At 45.6% G+C, this 14,201-nt stretch overlaps 1 protein-coding gene across 2 annotated transcripts in view; it reads right to left on the minus strand.

Moving 5' to 3' along the window:
* Positions 1-14,201, minus strand: part of NUP93 (nucleoporin 93) — a 94,582-nt gene that overhangs the window by 19,311 nt on the left and 61,070 nt on the right. For both annotated transcript variants that reach the window (XM_054710021.1, XM_054710020.1), the window contains exon 5: positions 10,858-10,986. In XM_054710021.1, coding sequence (XP_054565996.1) covers positions 10,858-10,986 — 129 coding nt within the window. The remainder of the gene's footprint in view (positions 1-10,857; positions 10,987-14,201) is intronic.

Raw genomic sequence — 14,201 nt, forward strand, 5'->3', positions numbered from 1 at the left:
TTTTAGGGGTTTCATCAGAAAGCCACTTTTTTACCATGAACATGAGAAGAGGGCGGCCATGGGACTCAATTAACTAAAAAATAATGGGAGGCGGGATAAGTTGTATGGATATCTCAGTGACCGTTTCTGGAAATGTACATTTTCCCAAATTCGGTTTCAATACTGAGCCCGCTCTCCACCTCATCGCCCCTCTCCCTGGCTGCAGGGCAGCGAGGCCATCGTTGTTGTGAGTGGGCGGGGCCTCCTGTGTCCAGCAATCATCGCACAGGGCTGAGGGAATGGAGTTCATAGGGTTCAACACTTCCAGCCCACAGTCCACACTAAGACAACGGCTGCTGCTTAGTTCCCTGCGTCTGGAGCTATGAAGCCAGTCTAGGTTGGGCAGCCCTTCAGCCATTCAGTGGGCATCCATCCCCACTAAGTGCCTGCCTGCCTTGTGCACCGCTGTGTGCAATCGGCCCCCACACGGATGACAGCAAGCCAGGCTGCAGATCCTGCCCTCAAAGACCTTACTGTCTGCTGGGGAGAGTTAGACACAAATATATGGGAAAGAGTAGAAGTATTTAAAAAAGAGAGACTAACATTAATCTTTAGCTAAGCTTACTCCCTACTGTAAACAAATATGGATCAAAATTAGGTGTATCCTATAGGTATATTCTCAAATTTCCAATACTTTGGTTTGTACTGTGCTGTTGCAGAAACCAAATTTTTTATACACTTCTCTCATTTAAAAAGAAATAAGTGCTCTATTCTCTAAATCTAAAGTAAAGCAGTTTAAAGCAGGCTTCCCAGGAAACCAGGGGAAGAGAGCAGCAATACCTCCTAACACTAGCAAAACTGGTCAACGGAAGACGCGTGTGAGCTTGCCCTGGGAGTTGGGGAGAGGAGAGAGGGCTGGAGGCGGAAAGGTGGGCTGTACACATTCAGGTTCTGGAGGATGAACTGGACTGTCCGGACACCTGGGTTCCAGGAAGGCCACTTTCTCCCTGGCTTTGGGGACTGCACATTCTCGTAGAGCCTCTGCTTCCCATTAGCTGAGTGAAGGGGCTGTCCCAGACAACCTCCAGAGGTCCTCCTCAGCGCGGACCTTCTGCAGCCACTGAGACTAAAAGAGCTTTGAACACTTCACCTACCTTAGTGGACGCTGGCTGGCCCAATGACTATTCCAAATCCCTACCTCTTATCTTCGCCCCTGCTACCTTTCAGTCTGGCACATGCAGTTAAACATACACCCAATGGCCATTCCTATCTGAGTCACGCAATTACTGAAAACTACGAGGTTACAATAACTACACTCACTGAGCACCTACTAAGTGCCAAGCACTGGTCTTAATGTCCATGTATTCACTCCGCAACCCTATGAGATATGTACCTTCACCGTATCAGTTTTACACATGGACACCAAAGCACACAGAAAGCAACCTGCCCAAGGTCACGCCTACAGGAACAGTGGAACCATGGTTTGCATCCGAAGTCGGCACCACGCTGCCGGCCAGGGCAGCCTGGCACAACTTTCCAAGGACGGCCATGGCACAACAAGGTGGTTAGAAATGCTGACTCCACCACTCACTGGCGTGACCTGGATTGAGTGCATTGCTTCTTTGAGCTATAAAACAGGAGCAGGGATGAGATGCATCTCATAGGTCTGTGAAGCTTAAGTGGGGAGAAGAGCAGTCTTCACAACCACTGTCGTGAAGACTAAGTAGAATCAGCATAGGGCCCAACACTCAGCCAATAAATGCTAGCTGTTATCATGTTTCAAACAAAAATAAACACAAATAAATCCCACACTGAACAATAGACAGATATGGACACTACAGAAACATAACTTAGACGGTTTGACTGGGAGTTGGCTGCAAATTCTCATCTGGCCGTTTTATAATGAACACGTTCCTGTACGACAGAAGCCCCGGCAGCTCGCTTTCGACATCTGGGCTAACTGTGAGCGTCCCAGTAATGGAGTTGAGGGCTGTTCGGTAAGACCACCGTTCTGGAACAGCCAGTCTTTTTAAAGAACAGAACCTCTGCCCGTTAATCCCAGTGACCTGTGGAGGAATGAGGCGGGGATGACAGGGGAGCAGCACTACAATATTTTTGCAAGGACACAGCTGTTTCAGCTAAATACACATCAATAGCCTTGAGAAACATTATCCAGTACTAAAAACCCAATTTTTAAAATTATCCATTTAAAAAGTCGTTGGTTTTCAGGCTTCAGATTTCCATTTAAATTAATTTTGCTTAATGCTCTTGTTTTCAAAAGCACCTTTCCTTCATTTGCCCTTGGCCCAGCCTCTGTCCACACATAAAGTCAATTATCCGTCCACAGGATGTGTACGTGCACATTCCTGAGCCGAGGAACCAGCCAACGCTTGTTGGAATTTCAAAGCCAGGGGCTGCTTGAGGCTGGGAAACCAGTATACTCTGTGGGAGTAACACTGCAAACTCCCCGTACTTATGGGTTTCTCTCCACGGGCCCAGACCGAACACAGTGGGGGTGACAGGAGCAGGAGCCAGGGATCAGAAAGGCAGGGAGGGAAGATGGAAGGCGGGGCCAGAGAAGGGGCTCACCCAGGAGCCTAGAGATATGTGGAGAACAGCCACTCTGGGAGCACAGCCACGAGGCGGGTCCTTTCAGAGCAGATGGTGTTCCCAGAACAGTCATCCTAAGAGAGCGTCCCAGAACAGGTGAGGCATGGCTGGAGAGTGGCAGGAGGGAATTACAAAGTTTTACTGAGCATCTACTTTTGTTCAAAGCATATCCAGGGATGAATCAAACTTTTCCCAAGGAGGGCACATTCTAGTCAGGGAGAAAAGCATGGGAACTAACACTCCTAGAAAAACAAGTACAGAATAAAGAGGAAATATGGCGATACTACCGAAGAAAGGGAATTAGCTTTATGTGAGCACAATGGGACCAAAGTGATGAATTTACAACGCTGGCTATGAAATCTGTACACAGAAACCAGTACTGCTAGTGCAACTCAACACTGAATTTAAGACATCCTGATTTCAGAAATGTTAAAATGTGGGAAATATACACATATCTTTCTTGGAATTGATGAAATATGGCACTAAGTCAGTTATCAAAATCAGACACTATGTCCATTTACGCTGTTCTCACATCACCGTGTGGAATGTGACCATCATTATCTATAACTATTAAGCTACAACTCGCTTCTCTACTGAGCCTATTAGTGGCTAGGCTAAGTCCTATTCCAGACGATATGTTAAGGACCATCCATTGACTACGTCTAATTCCAACAGAGCCACTGGACCCCACTAAGGTTAGGTAAATGTCCCTTTAAGGGCTGTTTTTAAAGTTGGCTGAGATACAGCGATTCCCAACACTGCTCATACCCCATGTGCTGTCAGGTCAGCAGCGCCACACGGACCAGAGGCAGGAAGGACTAGGTAGGTACAAGGGCTCTTTGCCAGGAGCCTCTTTCTTGCTGCAAAGTATATCCTTCTCATTCAGCCCAACTTGAAAAGTTACTAACAATCTTCCAATCTCTACCTTCCTTTAAGAAGTAGACCTCTTTCTTCAATGATATCCTAAGGAGATTAACTTCCCAAACTGAATTTATGCCACTGAAGCACCAGTTCCCTTACTGGAACTTGCCAGGAACAGACATGAGCAATGTGTCACCGCTCTTCTATTGTCAGACGGCTTCGGGGGAAATTTCTCAGGAACCACCATATCCTGGTTCATTTTTGCTTAAAAAAAAAAATAGCCTCAAGCCTCTCTCTATATTACACTACCTAAATTTGAACATTTTCCTCCAAACGTAAGGTCAGCTCAAAATGACTGGAAGTCTCCTTTCTAACTAATGACTCTGTGGATTCCAACAACCTTTTCCCGGACAATAAACACTTAAAAAAGAGCAGGTCCTATTAAAATGATTAAATAAACTTAACAGTGTAGAGCTCACCAATTAATAACTAGGGCTTTATGCATGCCCTACGTTCCTTCCCACAGTGAGTTCTTCTAGAGAGAACCTGGATTTCAAATGCTGACTCTGGCTTCACACTATGTGGGTTCCTGTAAGAGGGTAGAGAAAATGCCTGCCCAAGTGAAGATAATATTGCCTTTCCATTACTTTGAAGAAAATTACATGGAAAAAGCCTGTAAAAAAACACATGGTTCCACATATCCACCAGAATGGTTAAATTTAAAAGGACAAAATGTTCACAACAGCGCTATTTATAAAAGCCCCAAACTGGGAACTATCCAAATGTCCATCAACACCAGAATGGATACACAGATTGCAGTTACACTGTTCAGCCATGAGAATGAATGGCTTACAATGATATATAGAATGTTAAGCAGAAACAGGAGTACATATTGTATGAGTCCATTTACATAAAGTTCAAAAACAGGCTATATATATATATATATACATATATATATATGCCTAATAAGCAAATTGTCCCCAAGGGAGTTCGGCCAGGAAACCAATTGCTCACTATGATGTGTACTGACCACCAAGGGGCAGTGTGGAATGAAGGGAGGCCCTGGCCGGCAGCCAGAAGGCCCTGATTGGCCCTGATTGGCCCTGATCGCCGGCCAGGCCTAGGGACTCTATCTGTGCACCAATTTTGTGCACTGGGCCTCTAGTTAATCTGTGATGTTAGAAGTCCCAGCAGTGGTTCCCCTGCGGGAGGCAGTGGGGGTAGTAACTGAAAAGGCGTATAAACGAGGAGGACTCTGGGTGCTAGTAATGTCCTGTTTCTCCATCTGGGTGTGTTCCATGTGATCATTCACTGAGTTGTATTCTTAGGATGTGGGCTTTTCTGGACACATTGTACTTTAGGAAAAAAGTTCAAAACAACAGCAACAAACAATAAAACCCACAGGGGTTCATAAAGTGGCAATTTTCTGGATAACCTGGAGAGAAAGCCACCACACCATTCACTGGCTTTTACAGCCAACCCACCTACTCTGCTAGGCATCACAGAGAACAGCAAGTGCTGGTAACTCCCTTCCCAAGGGGACTCGAGGGCAGGGAAGAAGAGTCTGCTAAATAGACTAGTCTATTTTTAAGAGAAGAACAATCAAGAAAGAACATCTCATTAACAGCTTATAATTACTTCCAAATCCCAATACAGGCCACAACCTACTAACACTATTTTAAAAAATGAAGTTTATAAAACCATGAGCTATTCTACTTATCTGCCTAGACTCACAAGAAATTGAGAAAGAAACATTAGGCTGATCAAGAGCTTTGGACATTAGTTCTTTCTTCCAAAGACTCTGATCAGAGTCTTGACGTCTCTGAGTCTAAGATATGTGAATAGAGCCCTAAGGAGTAATTTCCTAAGACAAATGACTTTAGCTCCTTTTTATTTGGGGGCTAACTTAATAGAAAAACTGGTTTTTAAATCAGGAGTAAATTTGTAGATATGGGATGTGTGAAGTTATCCTGCAGGCATGACAAACTGTCAAGCTACCCATCCTCGACCCAGACTTCAACAGAACATGGTGTAAAAGGAGACAATCCTGGGTCTCACCAGCATATTACACATCTCTCTGAGCCCCAGCTATCCTAGCTCTTGTGGGAGAAGAATGCTAGCTAACCATAAAACAACGTTGGGAAAAATAACTTATCAAGAAGCATTGGTAAAAATATTTGAAATGTTTAACACTATAATTTTCATAACATTATAATTTTTAATCTGCACTTCTAAATTATCTGAAACTGCTTTTTACAAAATATAGTATGGGATGGCCATTATGGGTCAGGTTATCACTAATCTTCCCAATAATCACATTTCACCAGTGAAGACACTGAAGGTCTGCAGGGTTAAATAACTTGGTTAAATAACTTGGACAAGGTCAGTGGTGAAGCTAGAATTTGAACCCAGGGCTGTGCTCTCCCCACAACAGAGCAGCAAATGTGTGGCAAGCCACAGTGTCCCAGCACAGGGCAGACATCACTAATCAAGCCACAGTGTCCCAGCACAGGGCAGACATCACTAATCAAGCCACAGTGTCCCAGCACAGGGCAGACATCACTAATCAAGGAATAGTGTCCCAGCACAGGGCAGACATCACTAATCAAGCCACAGTGTCCCAGCACAGGGCAGACATCACTAATCAAGCCACAGTGTCCCAGCACAGGGCAGACATCACTAATCAAGCCACAGTGTCCCAGCACAGGGCAGACATCACTAATCTAGCCACAGTGTCTCAGCACAGGGCAGACATCACTAAACAAGCCACAGTGTCCCAGCACAGGGCAGACATCACTCACCAATCTAGCCACAGTGTCCCAGCACAGGGCAGACATCACTAATCAAGGAATAGTGTCCCAGCACAGGGCAGACATCACTAATCTAGCCACAGTGTCCCAGCACAGGACAGACATCACTAATCAAGCCACAGTGTCCCAGCACAGGGCAGACATCACTAATCAAGGAATAGTGTCCCAGCACAGGGCAGACATCACTAATCTAGCCACAGTGTCTCAGCACAGGGCAGACATCACTAATCAAGGAATAGTGTCCCAGCACAGGGCAGACATCACTAATCAAGCCACAGTGTCCCAGCACAGGGCAGACATCACTAATCAAGCCACAGTGTCCCAGCACAGGGCAGACATCACTAATCAAGGAATAGTGTCCCAGCACAGGGCAGACATCACTAATCTAGCCACAGTGTCCCAGCACAGGGCAGACATCACTAATCAAGCCACAGTGTCTCAGCACAGGGCAGACATCACTAATCTAGCCACAGTGTCTCAGCACAGGGCAGACATCACTAATCTAGCCACAGTGTCTCAGCACAGGGCAGACATCACTAATCAAGGAATAGTGTCCCAGCACAGGGCAGACATCACTAATCAAGCCACAGTGTCCCAGCACAGGGCAGACATCACTAATCAAGCCACAGTGTCCCAGCACAGGGCAGACATCACTAATCTAGCCACAGTGTCTCAGCACAGGGCAGACATCACTAAACAAGCCACAGTGTCCCAGCACAGGGCAGACATCACTCACCAATCTAGCCACAGTGTCCCAGCACAGGGCAGACATCACTAATCAAGTCAGTGTCCCAGCACAGGGCAGACATCACTAATCAAGCAAGACATTCTTCCTACTGATCCCAACATATAGCCGCAAAATCCATCTCAGGAAAGGTCTCTAGAATATATTAAGAGAAACAAGCAAGATACAGAACAGAGCATACAGTAAGCTAACTTTGTGTAAGAAGGAGGGGGGGATAAGATATACAGTCTCATATACTTGTATTTTATAAAGAAACATTGGAAAGATGCACAAGAAAGTATTAATAGTGACTGCCTCTGGAAGAGGCAAAAAGGGAGGGAATAGGCTTTTGGGAACAGGATACTTCAGTTCTTGAATCATATAAATACACTGCCTTTTAAATAAATAAATAAATAAGTAAGTAAATAAATAAATAAATAAATGTGTGTGTGTATATATACACATATATATATTTATTTATTTAAAAGGCAGTGTATTTATATGATTCAAGAACTGAAGTATCCTACCTAATAAAAGGGTAATATGCAAATTGACCGCACCTTCGATATGCCCAAGCCATGCCCACCAGCCAATCAGGGTGAGTATGCAAATAAACCCAACCAAGATGGCTACAGCCACAGAGAGCAAGGTTTCCCAGGCAACAGAGGAAGCCAAGCTTTCCGTATGCCTTTGCCAGGCCTAAGCCTCCACTCAAGCTACAAAGTTTCAATTATAGAAGGCAAACAAATTCAAACAGAATGGCGGCAGCCACGGAGCTGGAGAGACCAGGCCAGGGTTGCCCGTGGCCATGGAGAAAGCAAAGCTTTCCGCACACCCTGGCCAGGACCCGGCCTCCGCTTAAGGCTACAAAGTTTCAATTATAGAAGGTGAATTAACCCAAACAGAAATGGCTGCCGAATGTGGAGCATGCAGGAGGCTTGGCTCTGCTCCAGGCTACAAAGTTTCAATTGTAGAAGGAGAATAAATTCCAGATACCAGGGCCTCCGCTTGGGTTGCTAGGGGGCGTGGCCAGCCTGCAAACCACCACTGGCCCCTTGCTCAGGCCACCCCACGCCCCAAGGGAACCCCCACCCTGATTCAGGACACCCTTCAGGGCAAACCAGCTGGCCCACACTCCTGTACCAGGCCTCTATCCTATTTAATAAAAGAGTAATATGCAGATTGACCATCACTCCAACACACAATATGGCTTCCCCCATGTGGTCAAAGGTCCTGCCCCCATGTGCACACAAGATGGCCACCACAAGATGGCCAGCAGGGGAGGGCAGTTGGGAGGCACCTGGCCTGCAAGGGAGGGCAGTTGGAGGTGATCAACCCTGCAGGGAAGGGCAGTTAGGGGTGACCGGGCCAGCAGAGGAGGGAAATTGGGGGCAAACAGGCTGGCAGGGGAATAGTTAGGGGGTGATGAGGCTGGCAGGCAGAAGCGGTTAGGAGCAATCAGGAAGCCAGGCAGGCGAGCATTTGGGAGCCAGCAGTCCTGGATTGTGAGAGGGATGTCCAACTGCCCGTTTAGGCCTGATCCCTTGAGGTGTCCCAGATTGGAGAAGGTACAGGCTGGGCTGAGAGATACGACCCCCTCCGTGCACGAATTTCGTGCACCGGGCCTCTAGTATATATATATTTACTGCTTTCAGAAAGGAAAGAAGAGAAAGAGAGGTAGAAACACCTATGATGAGAGAGAATCATTGATAGGCTGCCTCCTGCACGCCCCCTGCTGGGGATGGAGCCAGCAACCTGGGCGTGTGCCCTGACTGGGAATCAAACGGTGACCTCCTGGTTCATAGATTGATGCTCACCCACTGAGCCATGCCAGTTGGGCTACATTGCCATTTTAAAAAATATATATATTTTATTGATTTTTTACAGGGAGGAAGAGAGAGGGATAGAGAGTTAGAAACATCGATGAGAGAGAAACATCGATCAGCTGCCTCTTGCACACTCCCTACTGGGGATGTGCCCGCAACCAAGGTACATGCCCGTGACCGGAATCGAACCTGGGACCCTTGAGTCCGCAGGCCGACGCTCTATCCACTGAGCCAAACTGGTTTCGGCTACATTACCATTTTTAAAAATTAGATTTTCAAGAAGAGAAAACCCTCAACCTAGTACTACCATCAATCAACACATCCTAAGGAGAAAAACAGACAACAAGCAATGAAAAGACATAAAACATATACAATGGTATAAGGGAGGAAGTGCTAAAAAGAAAAATAAAGCAAGACAGGGGACTTAGGAGGTGCTGAATGCAAGAGGTTGGCTTGGGTCCCAGACAATAAGACCTTGGAAGGCCCCAGTGAAATGGCACTGGGTAAATATCTGAAGGAAAACTATTAGAGGGAGACAGCCGTGCAGCTATCTGGGGGAAGAGCATTCTGGGCAGAAGCCACAGGAAGCACCAAGGCTCCGAGGCAGGAGCAAGCCTGCCAGGTTTGTTCAGGGACCTGTAAGGAGCTCATGTGGCTGGAGCAGCGAGAGCAATGGGGAGAGTAGCAGAGGGGAGCTTGGAGAGACAACAAGACTGAGTCTGGCAGGGACTTACAGGCCGTGGTGAAGATGCTGGCTTTCACTCCAAGTGAGCAGAGGAGTGACGCAAGCGAACCTGTGTTTTAATAGCGTTACTCTGGCTGCCGTGTGGAGATTATGCAGGGGAAAAAGTGGGGAGACCAGTGTGGTTGCCAACCTCTAAGATGGTCCCCAGTAATCACCACCTCCTGGGACTCCAGCCCTTGTATAATCCTCTCTCCTTGACTAGATTTAGGCCAGGTTTAGTGACTGACTTTGAACAGAGGGGGTAGACAGAATATCGCTTTCAAGATTAAGATACATGAAGACTGGTTTTTGTATTGGGGGCATTTTAGCTCTCCCTCAGATCCCTCCCTCTTGCACTAAGGAAAGTGAGTTGTGTTGTGAGCAGTACAACTGAGAGACCTATATGACAGGACACTGATGTCCCTAAGCCAGGAGTTGGAGAGGACCTGAGGCTTGCCAAGAGCCACGTGAGTGAGGGTGGGAGTGGACCTGTCCTGAACTGAACCTTGAAATGAGTGCAGCCTCAGCCAATACCTTGCAGCAGCCTCAAGAGATCCTGAGCCAGAAATACCCAGCTAAGCTAAATGCTTGTTTTCAGCCTCTATGGGTTGGAGTGCTTTGTTACCTGGCAATAGCTAACTGTAACAACCAGTTAGGCAAGTTCAATAATCTGAGCAGGAGCTGGCAGGGGTCTGAATCAGAGTGCTAACAGTGGAGGTGGTTGGATTCTAGGTGTGTTTTAAAGTAGTGTTGACTGCATTTACCAACATGTGCGAGAGACAAGGTGGAAGGAGAGGACAAAAATCAATCTGCGGTTTTTGATCGGAGCAAGTGAAAAACTGGAATTGCCATTTATAAAGATGATAAACTCTGAGAAGAGAGGCTGGCGCTGGGAGGGACATGGGGGGCGGTTGCTATCTTGACTCAGTTTTGTACATGTGTAGCTTGAGATGGCTCTGAGACTTCCATGTACAGCCAAGAAGCCATCAGATAAATGAGTCTAGGGCTTAAGGCTACGATGCATATTTGAGTCTTCAGCAGATAATAATTAGTTTATTTATTAATATGCTTTTATTGATTTCAGAGAGAGGAAGGGGGAAGAGAGGGAGAGAAAGATGCAATTAATGATGAGAGAGAATCATGGATCAGCTGCCTCCTACATGCCCCCCACTGGGGATTGAGCCCACAACCCAGGCATGTGCCCTGACCGTAAATCGAACCATGACCTCCTGGTTCATGAGTCAATACTCTACCACTGAGCCATATCAGCAGAGGTACCTCCCATTTTTATTAACAGTGTTTCATCTTCTGGGCCCAACCTACCTCACTTTCTTGAGTAAAGTCCAGAGCATCTTCTCCTGATGCCAGCAGTGTGTGGAGAATTCGCTGTTTCACTTGTTCCCACTCGACCAGCATTGACTCTCGATGGTACTCCTCAGCCATGCCAAAGGTCTGTCAGAGACGAGCAGGGAGAGGCGGCCCAAATGAAAAAAGCAAAGAATATGGTTTCCATTAAGCCCTCCCACCCCCCCCCCCCCGATCTACCATCTGTCCATAAGTAGAGATAAAGCAATTAAATTTTAAAATTACCCTTAAAGAGGTCACTGACACATGTTTGCAATATACCATTTTATCAAATCTAACACAATAAAAATTTTTGTGATAAAATACACATAACAAAATTTACCACCCTAACCATTTTGAGTATAGTCAGTGTACTGAGCACATTCACACTGCTGTGCAACCATCACCACATCCATCTCCAGAACTCTTTTCACCTTGCAAAACTGAAATTCTGCACCCAGTAAACCGTAACTTTCCATTCCTTCTTCTCCCTAGCCCCTGGCAACCACCATTCTACTTCTGTCTCTATGACTCTGACTACTCTAGCTACTTCACAGAAGTGGAATCATACAATATTTGCCTTTTTGTGACTGGCTTATTTCATTCAGCATAATGTCTTCAAGATTCATCCATGTTGTAGCATGTGTCAGAATTCCCTTCCTTTTTTAGGCCAAATAATAATATTCCCTTGTATGTATATACCATAATGTGTTTATCCACTTATCTACTCATAGGCAATTGAGTCGCTTGTTTCTACCTTTAGGTTATTATGAATAATGCTGCTATGAACATAGGAATACAAATATCTCAAGTTCTTGCTTTCAATTCTTTGGGGTATATACCCAGAGTGGAAATGCTGGATCACATGGTAATTCTGTTTTAATTTTTTTGAGGGATTGTTTCCATCAAGGCTGTACCATTTCACAATCCTATCAATAGTACACAGAGTAGAGTTCTAATTTCTTTACATCCTTGTCAATACTTACTATTGTGTTGTTGTTTTTATAGTAGCCACCCTAAATGGGTGTTAGGTGATATATCATGGTTTTAATTTGCATTTTCCTGATGATTAATGATGTTGAATATCTTTTCATGTGCTTATTAAGACAAATGTAGGGTAGAAAATAATATAATAATACAATAATAATATAAGAATAAACTCTGTTTCACATACCCACAACTGTAAACCAACTTCTGCCTCACCCTGTATATTTTTAAAACCTCTGAAATTAGGCTACATATTACAACTGACAGCATGTCAGTTTATTTTCTCTGTAGGACATAAAATAATGATGGATTATAAAATCAATGCTACTTTAAGATTTAATAAGCATCTAAGATAAGAAAACAGAAAAAACAAAAGTGTCTTCATTTTTTAAAGAAAATCAGATTTTCATAGGAGGAAGCAAACCAGTAAAAGAAAAACAGAGCCTTCTATGATGAGGTTTCCTACCTGTCTACTCCAAGTCACCACTGAAATATCTGGGAAACCTCACTCCTGTCTACTGCTGACACTGCAGTTGTTACCAAAACAAAGGCACCCAGAAGGAAAAGAAAAGAGGGAACAGAAGAGAGAAGAAAGGAAGGAAAAGAGGGAGGGAAAGAAGACAAAATAAAACCTCTGAGGAGGAAATTAAAGCAACTTATAGAGATATACTGAATCATGACCATTTGTAGCCTATTATTCTTTAACTAGAGGCCCGGTGCAAGAAATTCGTGCACAGAGGGGGGGGGGTTGTCCCTCAGCCCAGCCTGTACCCTCTCCAATCTGGGACCCCTTGAGGGGGCAGTCGGACATCCCTCTCACAATCCAGGATTGCTGGCTCCCAACTGCTTGCCTGCCTGCCTTCCTGATTGCCCCTAACCGCTTCTGCCTGCCAGCCTGATCACCCCCTAACCACTCTGCTGCCAGCCTGTTTGCCCCCAACTTCCCTCCTCTGCAGGCCTGGTCACCCCTAACTGCCCTCTCCTGCAGGGTTGATCACCTCCAACTGCCCTCCCTTGCAGGCTTGGTCCCTCTCAACTGCCCTCCCTTACAGGCAGGGTGCCTCCCAACTGCCCTCTCCTGCTGACCATCTTGTGGTGGCCATCTTGTGTCCACATGGGGGCAGGATCTTTGACCACATGGGGGCAGCTATATTGTGTGTTGCAGTGAGGATCAATCTGCATATTACTCTTTTATTAGATAGGATAGAGGCCTGGTACAGGGGTGGGGGTCAGCTGGTTTGCCCTGAAGGGTGTCCCTGATCAGGGTGGGGGTTCCCTTGGGGTGTGGGGCGGCCTGAGCGAGGGGCCTGTGGTGGTTTGCAGGCCGGCCACACCCCCTGGCAACCCAAGTGGAGGCCCTGGTATCTGGAATGTATTTTCCTTCTACAATTGAAACTTTGTAGCCTGGAGCAGAGCCAAGCCAGGGGCTCCCTCCAAGGCCGGCAGCCATTTGTGTTGGGGTTATAATTGAAACTTTGTTGCCTTAAGGGTGTGCGGAAAGCTTTGCTTCCCCTGTTGCCAGCAGCAACCCTGGCCTGCTCTCTCAAGCTCCACTCTGCCGCCATTTGTTTGAATTTGTTTACCTTCTATAATTGAAACTTTGTAGCTTGAGTGGAGGCTTAGGCCTGGCAAGGGCTGGCAGAAAGCTTGGCTTTCTCTGTTACCTAGGAAACCTTGTTCTCTGTGGCTGTAGCCATATTGGTTTGGGTTAATTTGCATACTCGCTCTGATTGGATGGTGGGCGTGGCTTGTGGGTGTGTCGGAGGCATGGTCAATTTGCATATTTGTCTATTATTAGATAGGATATTAAGTTGATAGAGCAAGTTTCTATCAACTTAATCCCACTTTTCAAAAAGCCATTTCATCTACAATATGATTACAATCAGACTGGCATCCAATTAGGCCGCACTGAGAGAACGAGCATCAGTAAAGCCTGCTTTATTTTTGGCAATGCAGATAATTTATATTGATAATAACCATATATGTGAATATTTATATTGATAATAACCATATATGTGAGCTTTGGAAAACTGTCAGAAAAATTACATATACTCTTCCCACAAATGGGATGTCTGACTATGGACCAATATATATTAAAATGTGAAAAAGAAGCACACTAGAGGTGCACAAAAATAACTAGGAAGAAGGCTGGCACATCTTGCAAGCTTGATCTATCAATGGATCCCTTTTTTAATATGCATTCTGAAGACACAAGGAGAAATGACTATCGTAAACTTTAAAAACAGTGTCCCACCAAGTTTTCTTCAGAGAGTCAGGCGGAATGGACCACTCCAACCAGTTAGCCTGGACTGAAAAAGTAGTTAAAGAACAATCTT

Source organism: Eptesicus fuscus, chromosome 21 (genome assembly GCF_027574615.1).
Source record: "Eptesicus fuscus isolate TK198812 chromosome 21, DD_ASM_mEF_20220401, whole genome shotgun sequence".
Classification (NCBI taxonomy): Eukaryota; Metazoa; Chordata; class Mammalia; order Chiroptera; family Vespertilionidae; genus Eptesicus; species Eptesicus fuscus.